The 22,603-nt window shown below is 40.5% G+C and overlaps 2 protein-coding genes across 3 annotated transcripts in view; both read left to right on the top strand.

Moving 5' to 3' along the window:
* Positions 1-22,603, top strand: part of LOC132991770 (histidine-rich glycoprotein-like) — a 393,411-nt gene that overhangs the window by 100,994 nt on the left and 269,814 nt on the right. The gene's annotated exons all lie outside the window — the stretch shown is intronic.
* On the top strand, positions 12,126-20,802 carry lyl1 (LYL1 basic helix-loop-helix family member). Of its 2 annotated transcripts, none has more exons than XM_061060394.1 (4): positions 12,126-12,595; positions 14,780-15,829; positions 17,909-18,006; positions 19,237-20,802. In XM_061060394.1, exons 2-4 carry the CDS (start codon positions 15,138-15,140, stop codon positions 19,788-19,790), a joined length of 1,344 nt encoding a protein of 447 aa, XP_060916377.1. In that variant the 5' UTR covers positions 12,126-12,595; positions 14,780-15,137; the 3' UTR covers positions 19,791-20,802. The 2 variants fall into 2 exon arrangements, with proteins under 2 accessions (XP_060916377.1, XP_060916370.1); XM_061060387.1 differs by having other exon boundaries at positions 12,126-12,599.

The following is a 22,603-nucleotide window of genomic DNA, read 5'->3' as shown; positions in this document are numbered from 1 at the left end:
TGTAGTACATGTATCTGCAGGTTAAAATGTTTTGAAGGGAAAGAGCTAAACTTTATTTTAAACATGTGTAACGCTAAAATGTGTATAAAAATCAGTCTTTTGTTTCTCTGTGAGTTCCACCTGTCTCTTACCTCTCATCAACACCTAAAACACACAGTTACTGGACATGTTTAGACAGGTGGTCATCACTCTCTCTCTGTGTAATATCAGCCTGCAGAAGTTCCTCTGGGAACGGAAGAAGGAGTGTGTGTGTGTGTGTGTGTGTGTGTGTGTGTGTGTGTGTGTGTGTGTGTGTGTGTGTGTGTGTGTGTGTGTGTGTGTGTATAACCAAATGACAGACAACCAGAGCAAACACATGTACACACACACAAAAAAAGTAGGGTGAGTAATGGAGGAAAAAGGAGAGGGAGGCTGGGTGTTATTTCAGTCACAAAGCCTTCAGTTGTCACTGAGCTCTGTGACCAAAACCCTTTTCATTTTCTTCACTGTGTTTCAAAAACCTCCTTCAACTGCTGGACAGCACATCTGGTGGACAGATGTATATCTCCCTTTTCTCTCTCTCTGTACTTCATTTTCCTTGAGGCAGGCCTGGTGTAAATCTCTCTCTCCTCCACCTGGTCTCGACCACCCACATTCTGAGAGAGCGGCGGCGGCCCACCAGCAGAGAGCAAGTGTGTGTGTGTGAGTGTGTGTTAGTGGTTTTGAGTTTGCATTACTCAATGTCACATGGACAAATGGAGAACTGTACTTACAATAAAAACAGAATGATTAAAACAAATGTAAAAAAATGGAAACCAACATGTTAGCCTGTATTAGATGAAAACAGCAGAACATACTTAATTATGTGCATTTGTTTAAAAAAATAAATCACAAACACGATAAGCAAAGTTTTGTCAGTTCATAGTTGTTGTAAATATACACAGCAGCAACTGTTGTTGGTTGTTGCATCTGAAGAATCTCAAATTAAGACCAGAAGGAAATGTGAAGAGAAAACAGCAGTACCTTGTTATTTCTCTAAGGGAGGTAAACATTTGTTAAGATTAATGAGTCATTGTTTTCCTTTGAGAAAAATTGAGAAATTTCACTCATCACAGTGTTGATTTTAAAATATAGGCGGCAACCTTCATGAAGTAAAATATTTTAATTAATTACAAAGCTCTTGTTTTTTTTCTCTTTGTTTCAAAGCAATTATGCTTTATTTTTGAAGGGGAGACCACTGCTGGCTTCAATTGTGAAAAATGTACAGACTTAAAAGTGAGGACTCTCATGCCGGTCTTTCAGAAAGAAAAGAGAAAAAAATCTATTCTTTAAAATAATAAAGCAAGAAGCCTGGAAGTTGCAAGTTGATCTCTTAGCCTTTGTCTCCATCTAGTGGTGAAGCAGCCAGAATATCATAACACTAACCTGCACAACATATTGTACACGTCAACATTCAAGTTTTAAAAACTGTATCTTACAAAGCATAACGTGTTTTTTGTTGTTGTTGTATTTTTAACTGGTAATGGTCAAAAACAGGTTACATTGAATATTATGACTCCTTGTGACATGGTCAAGTTTTTATCATACTATGCAGAAGAATCATTAGAGGTGGTTGTGACAAACGGGTAACACCCATGTAGACGAAAACAGGAAAACAAACGTACACCAAAAATATTCTAGATAAGAGAATACAGTTTGTGCAGCTTTAACCAAAACAAAAACAAGTCCAGAGTGGGGCAGCTCCAAACAGCAACCCATTTATTATGAATTATCATTGAAAAATAAGTGAGAAAATGGAAAAGTAACGCTTTTTTTTCCTATTATTGCAGGATGGGGACCGAGTCCCTCCGCCACACTGTGAACACACCAGTGGAATTTGGACAGCAGCAGTGCTGATGATGAGAAATATGAGAGAGGAAGACACAATACGCTGTTGTTCCACACAGTGTCACCGTGACCTCAGGGCACTCAGAACCAGAGATACACTTCTGTGTTTGTCTTTCTATTCTTGTGAGGACACTAATTGGCAAAATGTCTTCTTTTTACCACACACTTTGATACTCCTAATCACAAGTAAAATTCAAAACCCTTACCTAAACCTAATTCTAACCTGAGCATTAACACCAGGTCTTAACCTTTAAACAGTCCCTTAAAGAGGTGCTGCTAGCCTAGTGGTTAGTGCGGAGGCCGTGGTTCTCCAGGCGGGCGGCCCGGGTTCGGGTCCGTCCTGAGGCTCCTTTCCTTTTCATGTCACTTTCCACTCTCGCTCTCTCCCATTTCTGACTCTATACACTGTCCTATCTCTCAAAAAGGGCATAAAAAGCCCCAAAATAAAATAAATACCGGAACAGGACAAAACAGTCTCTTTAAGTAGTGGAGACTGGGACAAAATGTCTTCATGAAGCAGAAATGTCCCCATAATGTTGTTTAAGTACTGATAACCGATGTATGCTGACATCAGGGATGTTCTTTTTAAAAGAATGTCTTTAATTTATGTTGATTTCTTTTGGCTAGACGATTATGAAAAACTTGAGTTGTGTTTTAAAAAAAGGAACCTTTGTTATAGCAGATTTTGTTTGTAAAGCCTGGGGGAAAAAAAGACGTAACACGTTGTTTAAGACTGAACTGGGATAGGAGCCGGCAACTTTGTAATGCTATGATATGTGAATGTGAACCACTGCAGCTGAATTCTTTGGTGTCTTATAAGCCCATGAGGGTTGGGCACTTTGTGTGCATGACACGAAAATAAATTCAATCAATCAAATAACAGTCCTCAAAAAGGTTGAAATAAAAATATTCTTCTGAGAAACCTGATTAGCAAAAATCCAATTCCTAATCCCACATTGTAAATTCCCTCATTATAATTTAATGAACAACCCTAACACCAACCTAATTCTAATCTGAATTTAAAAAAAACAGTCTGAATCTTTGAAGCAGGACTCTGGATGGATGTAAAAGCACCGACATACACCAAACACATTGGTTGAAATTGTTCTTATAGTCCCTAACACATACAGACATCCACATATTCACAGTGAGAAAAAGTAATTAATGAAAATATCACACTCTCACACACACACACACACACACACACACACACACACTCTCACACACACACACACACACACAAAGGATAGAGAGAGCTGCTGAAAAGATCACAGGAACCTCTCTGCCAGCCATCAAGGACATTTACCACGGAGACAACAGGATTGTTGCTGACCCCTCTGACTCCTCGCCCTCGCAACTCTTCACTCTCTCTCCAGTACAGTGTGTGTGCATTAACTAAAAATACCAAATCATTCTTTGTAGCCGGCCGTAGACATGTTTATTTCTGATGTCAAAACGGACATTTTAATATAGGGTGTGTTTGTGACTCTCAGGTCTTTTGGAGCAAACGTCCAGCAGACACAGGAGGAATTGCAGTTTTTTTTTTTTTTTTTTGCACATCAGCTTCATTTCTCAACACCTGAGGTTGCGGCTTGTTCTCATCTCATGTGGAAATATTTGTAAATCTGTTGCCTAAAGGTGGAAGTGAACGAGGTTGGTTCTGTCTGAAGAGTCAGAATTCTGCACATCGATCATCATGCTTTGACTGATGACGTTTCAGACCAGTACTCCCAGTGAATGTTGCTGCGCTATTCACCTTTTGCTCCGTTCTAATTTTTTTTCTCAGTACTGCTGAACTTGTTAGACAAATATTAAAAATGCAGACAAACAGATGTGAAGAAAACAAGGAAACATGAACATGTGGTACAATGAACTATATAATACTCCACATTTCTGACTTAAGCTATCAATGAAAACATGTTTTTGTGCTGCTCTGCTGGCTCATGTTCAGCTGTTGACGTGAAGTCTACAGTAGGAGTGCAGTCAAGGAAAGTATTGATTGAACTCCTTTCACTGATGAACCCAGCGGCTGCTCTTTCCCTCTCATCTGAGTGAGTCTATTCTGAGACAAGAGACAATAAAGAATCCCTTTCTCCTCCCCTCCTACCCCACCTTCCTTTCCTTAATCATGCTCTCCTTTTCCTTCTGTTCCTCGTCACCTCCTGAACGATCACTCTCTTTTCCACTCAGTGCAGTCTTTGATTTCTTATTTCTTTTTCTTCTTTTTCAAAGCACCTGTGTCTGTGGCTTCCTGTTTGGAAAAGGTTTTAAATCCATCCCTTTACCTAATCCAACCCTCCTACTCCAACCTCTCGCCCTCTACTAAAACTCCCCCACCATTATCCCCTCCTCCAACCCCCCCCCCCCCCCCCGCCACCTTACAGCTCTGCCAAACCAGGAAGTGTGCACGGGAAACAGCTGTCCCCCACGTCCGCCGTTCGCCCCTGACCAGGTGCATCCTGGGAACGGAGCAATGTGTGACCGTGGACATGTGGCTGACACTGTATGAGGTGTCGTTACAGTAATCAGGATCACCATGAACCTTATGCAGCAAAATATATATATATTTTTTTTTTTTTAAAAAGGGACCTTGCTATTTACGAGGCCTTTTTTCAAATCCTATTTCTCAAAATAATTTTGTTGGAAATGTAGGAGCGCTAAGCAGCAGTAAGAAGGTAGAACTACATAAACTGTGTTTGATCTTCTCGAGATGAGAGGGATACACCTTGAGTACGGGAGAACTCAGTCGATCTTACACTTCAAAGTGTGTTTACAGGTGTTGGGTTGTGCTGCTGAAATATGCGTTGTTAAAAGCTTCAACAAAATCTGCCTCAAGTGATGACTCCTAAATCAGCATTAGTTGGATAAGTAAACTACGAGACTGAAAGTTAAAAAAGCATTTATTATTTATATCCACAATTCAGCTTGAAGCTACAGCGCCTTCAGGCTGTTAGCTGCAGATAGCATCACTGTCCGTGGTCTCGTATTTGAAGGTGTTTTAGCTCCAGAAGAAGAGAGTGTGTTCCTAAATGAGATGTTTTTGATACAGAGACATTCATTATTATTCATATTCACTGATTAAGACAGTAACTTGTGTGTTTTGTGGTTCATGCTTTTTGTGTTTGATGATTTCTATGTGGTATATGTTTTATTTTTACAGATTTGATTTCTGTATCTTATTCACAACTTTGGAAAAAAGTGTTAATTGTTTTTTAACCTTGAAAGAATGTTAAACTTCCCTGTGATGAAATGTGCTCTATAAATGAATATAAAAATAAATAAAATAGGTATTTATAAGTAAATCTGGGTATTACCTTTTTAAATGTATGTTTATCTATTTAAACATTTTTGTATAGGTCGTTCCTGAATATTATTTGTTGTTTAAGAATCATATTTTTTATTCTTCAAGCCTCTAGTTCAAATTGTTAACACATTAAAAAACAATAAACTTTGAGTGTGGTTATATTTTCTTTTTTTAGCACATCTAGTTCAATCAAACAGCTGAAGTGTGCTGATGAAGTGGATCTGGGGTATGCTATCTTAATCCAACTGGGTCGGATTAGCTTTAAGGTTTGCAGTGTAAACACATCCACCTGTTATAAGTACTACATATGACATAATGTGAAACTCTTGTTGTTGTTGTTTTCTGTAGTTGGATGGCAGGTCTCCAGGACAATCAGGAAAAATAAACAGTCGACACCTGTGTCGAGAGAGAGAGAGAGACCGAGAGGGGGAGAGAGGGAGAGAGACCGAGAGAGAGAGAGAGAGAGAGACCTAGAGACCGAGAGGAGGAGAGAGAGAGAGAGAGACCGAGAGACCGAGAGGAGGAGAGAGAGAGAAAGAGAGAGAGAGACCGAGAGGAGGACAGAGAGAGAGAGAGAGAGAGAGAGACCGAGAGGAGGAGAGAGAGAGAAAGAGAGAGAGAGACCGAGAGGAGGACAGAGAGAGAGAGAGAGAGAGAGAGAGAGAGAGCGTCTGTCCCGGCCAGCGCTTGAGCATTGTTTGTCACTTTCTCTATGCGTTGCACTGTGATTATTGCCTCAAACAATTAGGTTCCAGTGATCCCTATCGCCCGGCACACAATAGTGTTTACATGCTGTGGAGGAAATTTGGCCATGGAGCCCACTTTGGGGAGTGTGTGTGTGTTTTCTTGGAGATGTGCATGTGTGTGTGAATAACCTCACAGTGTTCACAAGACTTGTATGACTCAGAGCTCACGCTGTATTGTGTTTGTATGAGAAACATTTTTGAATATTTCTATGAAAAACTACATTATTGTTTTCTCCTCGGCTTGATTTTCTTCTTCTGTTTCAGCTGCTAGATTATACATTTTTAAAAGCACTGCTAAAAACAATCACTATTTAGGTATTGTCACTGCATTACAGCCACAGTCTGATATGACAACTAGCTCAGCTTGTAGTGACCAGACATCAGGTTTTACCATGAGTCAAATAATAATTATATTTTTCTTTCAATGCTTACACTGACCTAAAGTGTTTTCTGTCCCACTCATTAGAGTGAATTGGGACAGTTAATTTTGGCGATCAATATATTTTTAAGGAATACATAGGCTATAATAACCCTACACCAATGCTTACACATTACTGAGAAGGTTTTTTGAAAAGGAGAAAAAGTCCACATGAGTATAACTTCATACAAGTGGGCGGGGCATCACGTGCAGTGACACTTGACCCCAGAATCACAATGGTAAGTGGAATGACATCCCGTTTTGGCGTAAAAATGAAAATCTAAAAGCAGATACTTAAGAACTGCTACTCAGAATACCGCTAAAAGGGGACACGAGAGCTCAGGAGCTCTAAGGATAATGTGTAGTTATTAACTAAGAGTTACAGAGAGAGAGAGAGAGAGAGAGAGAGAGAGAGAGAGAGAGAGAGAGAGGAGCTCAAGGTTCCAGTTCCCCTGGTAGTCTAAGCCTATAGCAGCATAACTAGGAGCTGGTCTATACCTGTGCCAGCCCTAACTAAAAGCTTTATGAAAAAGGAAAGTTTTAAGTCTATTCTTAAAAGTACAGAGTGTGTCCGCCTCCCGGACTCTGACTGGTAGATGACTCCAGAGGAGAGGGGTCTGATATCTGAAGGCTCTTACCTCCCGTAGTACATTTAGAGACTGTAGGAAACAGGAGCAGGCCTGCAGGAGCGTAATGTTCTCTGACTGATGATCTTATGCTGCTTGACTAATTCATGTCTCCGTTCACAAAGCCACACATTCAAATGGACCTTCAAACACCAGACCAGTCAGACAGTGAGTGCGAATTACTAAATTGAAACAGTTTAAAATCTTAAAACAAAATTTATTCAGAAAAAATATGATAATGAAATGATTTTGTAGACAACGTAACGTCTGTCTGTTGGGACCCAATACAGTAAGCAGGGCCTGGTAAAAAGACAAAGAATGTCATAGTTACGACCATTTAGTGCTTAACTGACTTAAATTAAATGTTAAATATACTTAATTAAGGACTTAAAACAAAGGAACGCACTGCAACAGACTTTTAATAAGTCACGTTGATTTTTGTTTCTGGTCTATAATTTAACTTGTATTTTCTTAAAGTCACAAATAGGCCATAAGGTTTCTGTTTTTGCTCTCACCACCCACACATGATCACTGAAGCTGCGAGAGGATTGATGCAGGTGCACACAAAGACAAAGACACAAATACACACACACACACACACACACACACACACACACACACATGCCAAAACACACACACACACACACACACACACAGCTATTAATGCAACAAAATGTTGGTCTGGGTATTTTGAGGTAGCAGGAGGAGGGTGTGACAGAATGGGCTCTGAGATTAAAACAATCGTCTCTTGATTTCTTCCTCACTTAAGGGAAAAGCGGAAGCTGTCTGTTATCGTCTGTTTCTATTATTATTCGCCATTTACAGTTTGACTGTTCACACGGGACCTTAGAGAGACTCAACGATTTGTTCTTCTTCTGCCTCTTTCCTCTTTAAACGGAGCTACCCAGAAACCTTTGACTTTCGGCTCTCACAGTAAAATGGGGACAGCCCAAAACGTGACACTGATTTGTTACAGGGTTTCATCTAATATTTGGTAGACTGCTATGGCAACCACTGAGGCTGCTATGGCAACCACTGAGGCCATGAACTCCTTCATAAAGTTAAAGCAGCTAAAAGGCTTACAAATACACCTACATTAACAAACCCTTCAGCTTATTTTAGGATTTTGTTTACATTATATTCTCGCCTCTATTAGCTTAGCATCTGTAATTAAACATCTGTACCCCACATTAATGTCATCTCCTTTTCAGACTTCATATCTCTGACTTACCATCGTGTTGATAAAACAAACTTCAAAGCTGCCAGAAACCCAAAATACAGGGAGGTAATGACGCAAACATACATAACAAGAGCACATACTGAGGGTTAATATCTTGACACATGTTCCAGCAGTTCAAAGATAAAATATTCACTATTCATACACAGCTAAAAAAAAGAAATGTTAGAAATATAACCATTACAAGCCTACTTACATGGAAGTGGTTTATCTTAAAGGGGACATATTATGAAAAACCCACTTGTACAGTGTTTTTGAACATATATTTGGGTAACCTGAGTGTCTACTGACCCACAAAATGTGAAATAAATCCATCCAGTCCAGCCTTTGCTCCCCTTGTGATGTCACAGTGGGATTCTGGTAAAAAAAAAAAAATCCCCTCCCCTCCCCTGATATCTCCACCCATGGACTCCACCCCCAGCCTCGAACAAAACTTTTGCGCAGATCTGCCATTTTTTTTCTCACTACAGAGGAGTGGGGGGGGGGGGGGGGGGGGGGGGGGGGTGCTCATTGCATTTAAAGAGACACACACACCAAAACAGAGCGTTCTGAGAGAGCTGGTTTATACAGGGTCACAAACCTCCTCTGGTGCTTGATTCATGTTATATTTTGACCAAAGCACAACACAGATGTTTCATTTAAGACCACAGGGGGACTGTTTGAAAAGGTGGAGAAGTGGGATAATATGTCCTCTTTAAAGCTCTTGTGAGGAGTTTTTAACTGGTCATGAAACAGCCTGGAGTTTAGTTTGATGCCTTTTTTATGACCTAAGAAAGCGAAGAAAAAAAAACCACCATCAGCAACAACACAACATCAACAAAGTGAAAGCAGTTTGAGATATTATGGCTGTGGCCGCTACGATTGGAGAATGCCGCACAGAGACTAAGTGGGCCTGAACCTGTGATTCGTTCAAATAAAAAATAAAATTCAAAGTCCAAATAAGTTTGCTGATTTATTCAACAAAAGAGTGAAAATATAAATATAACCAAAAGCCCAAAAGACGATGATAATTGATGACAATGACAATGACGATGACAAAAACGATTATAATGAAAATCAATAGAAAATATTAAAACCCCCCTCATTTGTCTAGCCTCCCGCCACACAACTAAAACACCGTAAAACCACGGCCGCTGCAAATGACCAGAAATGGTATCAAACCCACATATAATCAACAAAGGTAATAAATACACATTATGGCTCCTACAACGATAAGACATACCCTTCTGTCCAGACAGGAAGCCAAAAGTGACATAGTTTATACTCCATGCTTAATTATTTTAAAGAATAGTGAATCACAACAGCTCAAAACAATTATGTGCTGACTTTAAACCGAAAAAAGAAGCAGATCGAACCATTATGGATTACGACCATTATTCAATTTTTTCCGACTATTCCCAACTCCGGTCCCTTAATGTTCAGTGTTGGGTGTGATGCGTCGACTGTGATTAAAGCTGCTGTAACTAAGCTTCTTCAAGGGTATTTTTATTTCCTTGCAAGTTCAACGATGCCATTGTCGCTGTCAAATCAACAATATGAGCAACAAAATGGCAAAAGCCCATTTCATTCTGTCTGATTTTATTTAATTAGACCTCAAAGTCTCACTTATAAGGTCATTAAACCATCTCTGAATAGGGCTAAACTATTTCACTGACAATTTAATTTAGAGGCTCACACAAGAGGCACAATAATGAACAAACTGCACCTACAATACAACATTCAAAGCTTGATCCAAAGGCAACTGGACTCGGTTGAAGATCTTTAAAATATTATCTTCATCAAAGTAAAGTTGCTTTTGGATCAGGCTTCAAATTCACCATCAGGCTGCATGGCTGAGAACCTGCAGACTACAAACCAACATTTTAAAATAGTACAACTTTCCACAGGAGCTAATAAAGCAGAGAAAAAGTGAATCCCTTAAGGCTTCTCTGTGTCCCTTGTGTAGCTTTTTATATGTTACAGGCAAATTCAGGCAGCATCTGCAGGCCCAGCGCTGCCACTGCACGTTACTCTCACAGAGAGAGCGATCAACCTGAACCACAGCTGCACAACGCAAAACAGTGTGACACACCACTACACTGTCTGCACTCTCATTGTTGTTTCAGCATATTCACGTCCCACTGCAGATATCCCACATAATGATGATGATGACGGTATCCATAGCTACGATGAAAAAAAAAAGGTATAACAATGATGATGAGGAAGATGATGAAATTGACGACAGATTTGTAGCTCAGTAAAGAGTTTTCTTTCCCAGGACCCCGAAGGTCACGTTACTGTAAAACCCTTTTTAATGTTTGTGTTTCAGTCTGTCTAAGAAGGAAACGAGCGAGCGAGGGCAAAAGAGGTGTTGACCCCGAGGTCGAGGAAAAGAGAGCGACGGCGAGGGAAAGAGGGAGGCTTGGGGAAGAAGGGAGCGAGAGAGAGATAGATTTAGGAAGGAAGTAAAGGAGCTCTCCGAGAGGAAAGTTACCATAATGACTCGTATGTCGGTCATAAGTGACGCAGGTGTGCTCTGATGTCATCAACTCCCCCTCCCCCCCCCCCGATCTATCCCAGGAATAATGATGAGTGGAGACCTTTTGTTGTGTAAACTCTGACATGTGCATATATTATATAGTAGAGAAGTAACAGTAATACTCACCTTTAACTGATCCAGAGATTATGAAGCTTTTTTTTATTGTTTTCTTATATTTATAATGTTGAAAAAGTTAAATAATGTACGTCAGAGCAGAAACACCAAATAGCAATAAAAAATAAAAACATTAAATAAAAAAATTAAAAAAACATACTGCACATACAACCAATGACACACACGTGATAGCATTTACACACACACACACACACACAGTAACATTTGGTATATTGGTATAAGGCTTCATTATGTAAGGGGTAAAAAGGTTTGTTGATACCAGATTTTTTTTTGCATTAGTGACACTTAACATTCAGACAAAAAGACGAGAGGTACACTACAGAAATAAAGAGATGAAACTCACTTGGCAGAACAAAAAAAAACCAGGATAATTAAGTAAAAAATAAAATAAAATAGAATAATCATGTTTTTATGATCACATTTTTATTCAGGATTTTTTGATGAATATTTTTTTAGACGAAAAAAGTCAAAATAGACAAAAGTGAGGTTGAGTAGAATTGAAGGCCTATAATGTTGTTTCACTTTATATGATGACCTTTTTTGTGCATCTCCTAAAACAATAACATTCACTTCATGCCCACATGCACTCAACCACACACATTAGATTGTTACAAAAAAAAAGTAAAAATATGTAATAAAAAATAAGAGCATTCAGTGCAGTTTGAAGACTTATATGACCTCAGTATAAATCAAATAAGAACATTATCATTGAACATTTGATGTTATTCCACATTGCGTATTTGGACATGTTTGAACATTTGCTCTTTGTTTGTTTGAATATGTGTCTGCATGTGATCATTGTCTTTTTATTAAAACATGATGGACAAACATTTTGGGATTTTTTCTGGGACACACTCCAGGTCGCATCAAAGTCTGGGAATGACCTGTGTGTGCAGGAGTGTGTGTGTGTGTGTGTGTGTGTGTGTGTGTGTGTGTGTGTGTGTGTGTGTGTGTGCTGTTCCGAGTGTGTGTGTGCACAAATGCATGTATGCATGAACTTGTGCGTGTTGTGAAATGGTGTGTGTGTGTGCGTGCGTTTAGGTATTGGTGGTAGTGGGGGGGAGGAGGGGTGGTGGTGGTGGAGGTTCCTTATCTGCAGGCCACAGACAGCTTTGAGGCTCTTATCAGCAGCAGCCACATTGTACAAGCACATCCTCTTGTCCAGCAGGGAGCGGAAAACTCTCCTTGCGACATGGTCCCCCCCCTTACTCTCTCTCTCTCTCTCTCTCTCTCTCTCTCTCTCTCCCCCCTCCTCTCTCTCCCACCTAACATTTGCCAGTACCAGAGGAGCCCTCAGACTGGCAGCCGGCTGGAGCATTGTGTCTTGTTGGCGTAAGGAGTGAGAGGACAGACAGACTGACAGGACAGTCGATGAGAGAGACAGAGAGAAAGAGAGAGAGAGAGAGAGAGAGAGAGAGAGAGTAGTGATCATGACAAGGACGAGGGGGAAAGCAGAGACCCTCAACACCCACCTCCACGCCTTGTTCACATAAAGGAGCAACTTCACAACAAAATCTAATAAATGAACTTGGATTATTTATTCTTAGGGTGTGACGTGGGTTCTGATGTGAGAGGTTGAGAGACAGAGAGACAGAGAGACAGAGAGAGAGACGCTGACAGGCTGTAGAGGAGTGTGAGCGACCTGAGGAGGAGCGAGAGGAGCAGGAGGTTAAACACTGAAGACATACAACATGTGCTGCGTTCACAGACCACTTGAACTCTGCTGGACGTCTGCATCACAGACAGTCAGTGAGTAGTCCTGCTTCACTTTATTTTAAAACATTTTTTATAGTCTGTAGAACTTTAATATTTAAAAGCCTTTTACATTTATTTAAAAATAGTTTTTAATAAATAAATAAAAAAATCAATCTGAATGGAAATTTGGTCCAATTTCAAACGTCATGTTCATCTAGTAAAAATATCTCATTTCTGTTTAAAACAGGTTTTAAACTATATGTTTTTAGTTGGAAAAGATGAGGTAGAAATGTAATATTTTTATATTAGATAATTGGATGTAGGACCATTTACTGCTTTACCTGACATTTGTGCAAACTTTATTTATTTATGAAGGTTTTATTTGATAGAGACAGAAACAGTAGCTCTACATAGAGAAACTGAAAACCGTCATCCAATGCAAGTATCATAGCGGATGCTGGTTTGCAACATCGTCCCTAGAGGTCCTATTGTGTGTCTATTTTTATTTGCCAAATGCACAAAATATTTTGCATATGGTGTTAAAATATAACATCATTGGTTCTATAATTCTACAATTCAAGTATCAGATTCGACAGAAATAGTACAAAATTGCATTGAAATAACAAAAAAACTGTTGTCTTATTTAGTCTCGTACATATTAGTCTTTCTTTATGGTGTGTTTATTGCTCATATTAAATGTTGGACTTTTTATACACAGACAGCAAAGTTCACTGATGTCAAATTCCTCATGTGTGTGTCTTTTTGATACCTGGCCAATAAAGCTGATTCTGATTCTGAGAAAATGTTTCAATTATGAACATATTAATATAATATTAATAAAGTTTTTCATCAGAGCTTTTAAATCAAATGTATTTTATTTCACCAAAGAATGCCAGACAGTCAGATGGTTACTGTTACAAAGAAAAAGGAAGAGCTTAATGCTGCATCACTTCACAACAATTAAATATATGTGCAGTCATAATGTCTCCTGTTCTCAACTGTCACTGCTAAATGTGTCTCAACCGTTCAGCTGATTATGAATTCAATACAAAATGACCCTGCAGTGCTGAGTGATTTACCAGGAAACATTTTAAATACTCGGTTTTAGCCGAGTGTCTTGAGGGGATTTTCAGACCTAAATATATTTATAGGAAAGTAAATACAAGACTGCTGCTGCAGAATAAGATTTAAAACAATGCCCATGACTGTCGTCTTCACTTTATTGTGAAAGAGGAAACTGTCCAAAATAAAGTCATGACCACCAGAAGAAAAAAAAAACAGGAACCCACCAATGTTCCCCTCTTTAAAGAAGCAGCATCACTCCATGTCCAACATTTAAACATCACGACAGAGCAGACAGAAGAGCTGGATCTGTTCTTCCTGTTTCTGTCATTAATCCAGATTTTAAAATGTAGACCAGCTTCACATGAGGGTCAACAGTGAACAGTAAATGTTGTTATGACTCAGTGTTTTCTGTTTATGTCATCCTAATGTAAAGCTCTCCAACCTGCAAACATGACTCAATTGAAGTTAACAAAAATGAGTCAAACTGAAATGAGCCAAACTGACCTCATCACAAAGTTGAGCCAAATTTAAATATACGATAATGACGCCATTTCTCAAAGTGTGTGGTGAATACTGCCGCTGCCTTACTGTCAGACGATCTCTGGTTTACATCCCTAAATCTCCAAAGAATGAAAATAAAACACTTTGTTGACCAAACTACAAAATACAAACTACAAGTTAAGTTAAGTTAAATACAGGATGACAAGAAACGTTGATAAGAATTGTTAGAATCTTTCAGTCAATGTAACATTTTAAGGCAACAACTTTTCTGTGTTTTTATAGTGTATACTTTTTTTATGTTTCAAGCTTTTCAGGAGTTTTCCTGATGGTTATAAAAACATGCTGAAGTTGATACTGTCTCTATGACCCACAAAAGCTCAGACCATCAGAGAGGAGATTGAACATTTCTTTATCGTTATTCTACAAGTCTGTTTAACCTGCTGCCTTCATGCATCAGATGCATTGCGAGTTGATTGTTATTTAAAGTAAAGACGGATGAGTTTGTTTTAGTCATGGTAACACATCTTACTTTTCTTGCAGTGCAAACTCCTGTGTTGGGTTATTTGAAAAGTTGACAACTTTAACTTTGTTCTCTTTAACACATGTAAACAAAATATAAATCCTGTGTTCATTTTTTTTTTTTTTAATCTTGTTCTTTTGTTCAACAGGCTCTTTGATATAAATCCAATCTTCAGCGCTTTGAGACGTCATGAATGCTTGAAAGGACTTTGACTCACATCCTCGAAATACACACAAACAGATCGAGTGTCAATAAGAGCGGCCACTGGAGACTCGTTCAGAACCTTGAGTCTGCCGCTCAGGATGTACAGTAAGAAAAATCCACGTCAGATCAGACTGCAACAACCCCCACAGCTGCGTTCTGCACCGCGAGGCGACACGGCGACAAACAGAAAAGAAACATTTGATGTGTTGGCTCCTTCTGTCGTGTTGGATTTTGTAATTTAATCAAACACAAACATAACAACACAAGTTTGGACTAAATACAACAGGAGGAGGAGTACCACCATGATGGAGAAGCTGAACCCCAGCTGCCCACCTGCTTCACCCCCCACCCTTCCCCGCTCCCCCTCATCTTCCTCCACCTCCTCCCCCTCCTGTGCCTCTGTGGAGCAGAGCAGTCCCCTTCAGAACAAGACTTCAGCCTCCCCACAAGACATGAGCAGCCCCGAGACACACAACGGACACACGGAGGTTTCTGCTGCCACAAAAATCAGCCACAGCTCCGATACTCCTGCTGCACCTGAGCCCGTCATGATGGAGCCGGAGGAGGAGGAGGCGGAGGCGGAGGAGAAGCCAGGAGAACCAAGCAACACCACAACACCTGCTGCTTCTGCCTGCAGGTCTCCCCCTCTCTCGTCCCCGCCTCCCCTCCTCCCTGCACCAGCCAAGACCTCCCTGTGCCGTCTTCCTCTTCCACCGTCCACCACCCCCCTCCCTTCATCCTCTCCTCTTCCTCCACACATTCCAGTCATCAGCCTGGGTCACAGCAAACCTCCTCTCCCGCTCCCGAATACCCCTTTGACTGCCCTCCACCCCATCCCCAACCTGCTGCACGGCCGCCGCAGTCAGCTGACCTACATGCCTGTGTCCAGCCCCGGAGCCTCTGGATCGTCTGCGGCCGCTGGGGCCCCTTCAGCTCTGTCCCCGGGGCCCCTGATGCCTCAGCAGTACCTGTCGGCACACTCCTTCTTCACCAGGTCAGATTGGACTTATTTGGTTCATCTGTGAGGGAAATAGTTTGCCTTGGAACTCTCAAAATATCAACTTCATAAGTGTGGATTGAGCAAAGCAATTACCTTTACCTTTTCAGATTGCTTCATTTGAATAAATCTTTGAAGAATAATTATAGAATAGAAAGAATAAAAAGATACATAATTGTCTTTTTTTTACATGCAAAAGACGTGTTTGTGCAAAAAAGCAATTGAAAACGTTTTTAGAAACTTAAAACACATCACTTACATGATGGTAACATCATAATAATAATAATAAACAGAAGCAATGGGGCCTCATTAAAGGAGGGCACCAGGTTCTTAATGGTGAATATTGAAGGGGTGTGTTTTATAATATAATGAGCAGTATGAGGTAGCAGGCTGACTGTAATGTGTCCTTACTGAATAAGATATTTGTGTACTTTTGTCATGAAGGCAACGCCGGGGTCCTCTACTTAAGGTTCAGTTGGGGCAGGGGATGTCAGCAGGTCAGTTTGTTGGGACTTGGTTTAGGAATCGTACGGTTGCTGGTTCAAGACCCGGTATGGACCAAAGTATGGAATATGGGACAGTTTGCTGGAGAGGTGTCAGGTCACTTCCCCGGCGCTGCCAATATGCCCACTGAACCCCAAACTGTTTGGGGTGATCTTTCACGTGCAGCCTCTCACTGTGATATCTCTTCTTAGTCGATATCTGTAGGTCCTGTTTATGCGTGCGTGTGTGTATTCTTGTTGCAGATTCAATAAAAATGCAAAAAAATGTAAAACCCCTTCATGGGATTACAAAAATAATACAAAAAAAATCATTTTAAACCTTTTAAAAAGGTCTTTAAATGTGCTTCATTTATGCAGGAGGAAGATTCTTTAGTGTTTCTTTATAAATTAATTCGACATGATCTGTAAAGGTAAAAGACGGATCTAACATTGCTCCCAGGTATTTTAATAGAAGTAAGTTGCTGCTGCACATGCAAAAAAGACAACGGCAAAAAATGTGTATTTTTAATGTTTTTGTCAGGATTTTCATGATGCATATCCACATTTTTTTTATCATGTTTCCCGACGTGTGATCAGACCTTCTTATGAATGGTTATGTTGGTTAAATCTGTTTCTTGACCAGTTAGATAACTCTGGAAGAATATTCACAAGACTGAATAGTTGGCAAAAAAACAAAAAAAGACCGATAAATGCCACACCAGCACCACTTAGTCCCGTCTTGCAAACAGATGTGGAACTCTTAACCATCAAATACCACAGAACCCTCTCCTGACATATGATGGTCTCGGGTCTTTCGTTTCATTGGAAACCTCAACTGGTGGGATTTCATGACTTCCCTGTGTGATTAATCGAGAAAAACTGACAGCAGGATGTGTGCTGTTATAAAACCACCTCACATTTCTCACCATACATTTCCTCATAAGGACATTTGCTTACGAAACAAGAGTTGCATTATATGCATTATATTTTCTGGGTGTGTTAAAGCATCAAAAAATTTGATGACAAGATTTTTTGAAACAGCTCGATTTCATAGCAGCTAAATTTAGACCCCAAACTGATAAAAGCTTGAAAGAAAGGATCGGCAACTATTTACAGAATAACTATTTACCCTCCCGCTGTGTATCTGTTCTCTGCTTCAAAAAGTCTACACCGCTTCTTTCTGTAACAATCGAGCATGGGTTAAAGTAAGACTCTTTTCACAGGGACTATGTCTATGTTTCACCATCTGTCATGGAGGTCTGGGAATTACACTCTCCTTGCTTCCCTCTGCTCTGTTTCTAGCAGGAAGCATTGATCTATTCCGTCCTCCTAAAGCAGAGTGAGTGTGTAAGAAGACATAATGAGACCAGGCTAAAACTCTTCATGCACACAGTCATCACCAACATAATCACAGCTCAGTTAACGGCCTCCACCGTCCTCATTACTTCTCCATTCACTCTGAAAGATTCCCTCTCCATCCGAGAGGAGAGCTCCTGGACTGACCATAACATGTTCTGAAGGTGATTTAGACCCTTGTTGGTTGTGAATGCTGTTGCAGAAATCTCACAAATTCTGTTGTGTTTTTTATCTGTAGTTCTTTCCTGGGTCACCCAGCAGGAAACTATGGGGTCATCACCAGCAGCAGGATCAAACGGAGACCCTCGTCACACTTTGAGATGGAAATCAGTGAATGTGAGTTTCTGTGTGAACAAATAGAGAATCAGATATTCATCCAGTCCAAAGTTACTGTATGCAAAGGTTGAAGTTGGTGCCTACAGCTTATGGAATAGATGTTACTATGTTAAAGACAGGATTACTGTCATGCTGATAATTTATTCCTATTTGAAAGTCAATGAAAAAAAAAACAGCGACAATGTGCTCGTCTGTGTCTCCATACTTTCTAACACCTTCAGACTGTCTGTGGGTTTCAGCCCTAACACTACTCCCTCTAGTTCTTAAAGGGGACATAAAGATTTTTTTTAAAATGGCCTACCTAGTTACATGTTAAAGGTCATATAAATCCTTGAAATGGATCTTCTGACAATAAGAGCATCTATTCCTGCTCATGGAAGGCTGTTCCCATCCAGACTCTATTTATTTTTTTATTTTCTTGCACGTCTGTCCGGCTACATCACACTTGGCTTTGCAGGCTTTTGAAAACTTTTCTAATATTTCCATAAACCTGAAGAAGTTCTTAGAAAATATTAAACAAGTGGGACTATTTTCAGCTTTAGACTGATACCCTATTGTTGCATTAACCAGCATTACCAGTAGCATTACTCTCTTTCAGTGCATGTAGAAAACTAAAGTTCCAACATCATAATTAAACAGGTACAAGTGCAATGATGTGGTCCATTGGCATCTCTTAAATTGATTTAGGAAAGCTGAGGCACTGAGGAAGAAAGGTTATCTTGCGTCGTCTCCTGGGTTACTAAGTTGTATGCTAGTATGCCCATTGTGCATTTAGGGATTTAAATGGGATTTATTTATAATTAGACGATTATACATCCTTTTTTTTAAAGCTCCTGTCAGGAGTTTTTAACTGTTAATAAAACAGACTGAACTGTATACTGACACCTCTTCATAAGCTACAAAAGCTGACCAGACCATCGGAGAGAAGATTATTTCTTATATATTATTTTGTAAGCCTGTTACAGGGGTAGGTTTTGCATGGTTGATTAACAGCACGCTGCTGAAACTGCATTTAATTACTTTTTCCACAGCAAAGAGTCATTGTGTGGGAGAGATTAGGAGAGATTCTTTTGGTCACTACGTACACATGTACAGAACAAGATCAGGGAAGCGAGAAATTGTCCAGCTTTGTGCACAGAAGGCACCAAAACCTATGCAAAACAAAAGTTCCTCACATGCACCTTGAGGCCCTGACACCATGACATTAAACTGTTAATGTGTCTCTTCCAGGTCCACCTCAGAAACTTGCTCGTCGTGTCTTCACCAACAGCCGCGAGCGGTGGCGGCAGCAGAACGTGAACGGAGCTTTCTCCGAGCTGAGGAAGCTCATTCCGACGCACCCACATGACAAAAAGCTCAGCAAGAATGAAATCCTGCGTCTGGCTGTCAAGTACATCAACTTCTTGGTCACTCTGCTCAATGATCAGGCCCAGGACAAGAGACGGGACTCAGCCGAGGAGGAGGACGAAGAGGAGGAGGAGGAGGAGGAGGATGAAAGCACGACAGCAGGGTCGGACAGGAGCAAACAGAACCCCCTCTTCAAGTGCCACACTCCCCCTCAGGCGCCATCCTCCGACCACCCCGCCTTGGCGACCGTGCACAGAGACAGAGACTCAACAGACTCAGTCATCGCTCTGGCTAACTCCCCAGCTACATCCAGTTGCTATGGTGACACGGACAGTGAGGAAAGCTGCAGGGTAAAGACCTCTTTGGTGACCAATGGCATTCTGGGAAAAGTAAAGGGTCAGAGAAGGATGGTGGCATCGACACATGATGAGCGGTGACACCTGAAGACAGCAGACAGAGAGGTGTGCTGTCGCTGGGAGTTTTCATGTCACACTGTCCTCCACAGTCACTGACTGACGAGCCGGTGATTCTCTTTTCAGCCACACAGTGTTTGAAGACTAATTCCCTTTTAGTGTGAGTGATTGAGAGAGGGAGTTTTAGCAATATTTGGCCGTTTCAGCTTTCTGGTGTTTGCAGACATCGTTGGTGTGGCTTTGTGTTTCAGGAAAATACTGAACCGTGCACAATTTAAAACGTACTTTTAATATCTAAGAAAGGTCATATGGATCCATTACAAAGAAAACAAAACAAGTTCCTAGAAATCGAACAAGATTGTCTCATGCTGGATTTATGTAAGAAATGTTGTTTTTAATGTGTGAACAATTTAAAAAGTAACCTCCCCTCCTTCTGCAGACTCGTAAACATCTGGATATTAAGATTTCTTTTGACTCAGAATGCAGCTTTCAAAATGCACATAATAATGAAAAGTCTGCTTTGTCTGAGTGAAGTGACATAAAGTGACAGAAACTATCTCGCCTGCAGAGAAATGATGGAAACGCATTTTACATGCGTGCAAGCTTGAGCTTTTTTCTGACGGTCAGAGAAGCAGCGGCGGTGGTCCCGCCCTGACATTGTGACACACATGCAACGGACAGAAATAAAGTGTGTTTAAGTTTGCTGTTCCTTATTTGACATCCTCTTCTTGCTCGCTAAACGCTGCTCTGTGTCAGCATGATTTCTCAACATATTCCAAATGTTTTGCCAAGTTTGCCAAATGTTTAGGGAACATTCGTGACCCCTCATATTGTTCAGAAGAATCTCAGCACACAATAATCCCCCAAAAACATCAGATTGTTGATGGATTAAGAAAAGCTACTGAAATATTTGAACCACTCAAAGATCAACAAAACTGACTTCTGAGTTAGTTTGTTTCTATATGCTGCTAACCAGAATCGAGGTTTGATATGTCATGCTGAACTTTGAGCATAAATAAATTGTGATGTAACATCATGCAAACTTTTGGCTGCCTTTACTGTGACAACTCTAGCCCTGGAACAAATAGAAGGAAATTTTGACTTCATGGTTTTTCTGAGCTGCAGGTTTTCTAAGGAGTTTTGTACATCTGATTTGTTTTCAGCGGTGGAAGAAATAGATCTCAGAACTTTTCATGATACCAAACTTAAAAAAAACATCTTGTGTTTCACAAAAGTAAAAGCGGTTCTAAGTATAGAAAGTAGTCATTGTGCATATTGGAATGACATAAATTGTATTACGAGATCTTAATTATCATGCATATTTGTGTTAGCATCAATATTAGAAGTAACAATAACACCGGGTACATTTAATGATGTCAAAATAATAATATTGTTTCCCACAATGTTATGAAGGTCCTGAGAGCTTAACTCAAGGCAACTTAAAAAATGTATGAAAAACAAACAAACAAAAAACAAGCAACATTTCACATGCTGCCCCATTTTATTTGTGAAGCATTTCAAAATGCTGCAGTGACACCGTGTAAAACTGTTTCCAAGGGACACCAAAAAAATCCTGACAAGCTTGAACACAGGATTTTTTTTCCACCAAAACATTTACATTTTTACTCAGTTTCAAAAAAACACTTTGGTGTTGGAACAACCACTTTATTAGTCACATACTATGATAATAACACGTGTTTCTTTAGTGTCTCCTAGAAACAGTTTCTATTTTTTTCCACAACAATTGCAGCTTTTTCGGTATTGGGGCTTTGTAAACATCAGATGAGCTCTCAGGGCCACCGTAGAAAGCGGCCCAAAAAGGCGATATAGTGTAAACCACAAGCAAACCAAACTGGGCTTCTTGCGTCGGTCCATACCATATGTGTATATGTGAGTGGATGTGGTGAAAAAAAGGGTTATGTAACAGTAACAGTTGTAGATGTGCGGTTGTGAGGAAGGTCAGGGTGGATGTGGGAAGCGGTTAGAGATGGGGTTCAGTATGGTGGGTGGGGGGCCATATAAGTGAGATGTTGGGCGGGGGGGGGGGGGATGTTGCAGCTGTGTGCTGGTGCTGCTGTTGCCCCTCTGGCTGCGTGCGAGGCTCTATTGGGTGTCCAGGAAACATGTACGGTTAGAGCTTTCTCATTGACGGCTAACGGGTTTCCTGCAAAAAGGAGGGGTGGGTGGAGGGTGGAGGTCTATGTTTGTGTGTCTGATGGGTGTTTGCATGTGTGGGGTGGCATCTGCTGCACGAATGAAAAGGGAAAAAAAAGAGTACAGCCACGAGGATGCTCTGGGAACCTTTGGCGCACCCGGTTACAGGACCACACCACAGGAAGAAGAGCTTTCACAACTCTGCGCGGGCTGCCTGTGCCCGCTCTGCTGTGCCAGACTTTTCTGTCCCCTCTCTGCTTCTCTATTAAACCACTGAGAGGATTACAGCACTGAGGAAGAGTCACACATATTAAAGGGCTACAGCAGAACACTGTATTTTCAAACACTTTTTTCCAGTTATTCACATCAGCTCAGGTGATTTACTGTGTTGTAGGAGGTTGTTAAATGATAAATTAGTCGTAGATGAGATATTCTCGCTGCTGTCAAAGTCTGATGCATCACAGGAGAAACCAATAAATAAATAATTCAGCGGACATGTCAAAGCAAGAAAACACAAGTGTGATTTAAAAGTCTACATTCCATTAAGGTGAGTTCAGGATCCTGCTCTTACACAAGCTGCCTCACCAGAAATCTCTAATATCCACACTCTTTAAGCTCTTTTTTTTCATAGGCTCTTTGGACGAATCGTTCCACCATTAACTTGGACTTTCTTTTGTTTGGTG

Source organism: Labrus mixtus, chromosome 2 (assembly GCF_963584025.1).
Source record: "Labrus mixtus chromosome 2, fLabMix1.1, whole genome shotgun sequence".
In the NCBI taxonomy this organism is placed as follows: Eukaryota; Metazoa; Chordata; class Actinopteri; order Labriformes; family Labridae; genus Labrus; species Labrus mixtus.
Note: the sequence above shows the minus strand (reverse complement) of the source record. Positions and strands in the feature narration are given on the sequence as shown.

Bases quoted from the DNA above. Each gene is read 5' to 3' on its own strand.
- lyl1 (XM_061060394.1), top strand. From the start codon at position 15,138: ATGATGGAGAAGCTGAACCCCAGCTGCCCACCTGCTTCACCCCCCACC. The intron at 15,830-17,908 runs GTCAGATTGGAC...TTTTATCTGTAG, and splicing joins GCACACTCCTTCTTCACCAG to TTCTTTCCTGGGTCACCCAG. The intron at 18,007-19,236 runs GTGAGTTTCTGT...TGTCTCTTCCAG, and splicing joins TGAGATGGAAATCAGTGAAT to GTCCACCTCAGAAACTTGCT.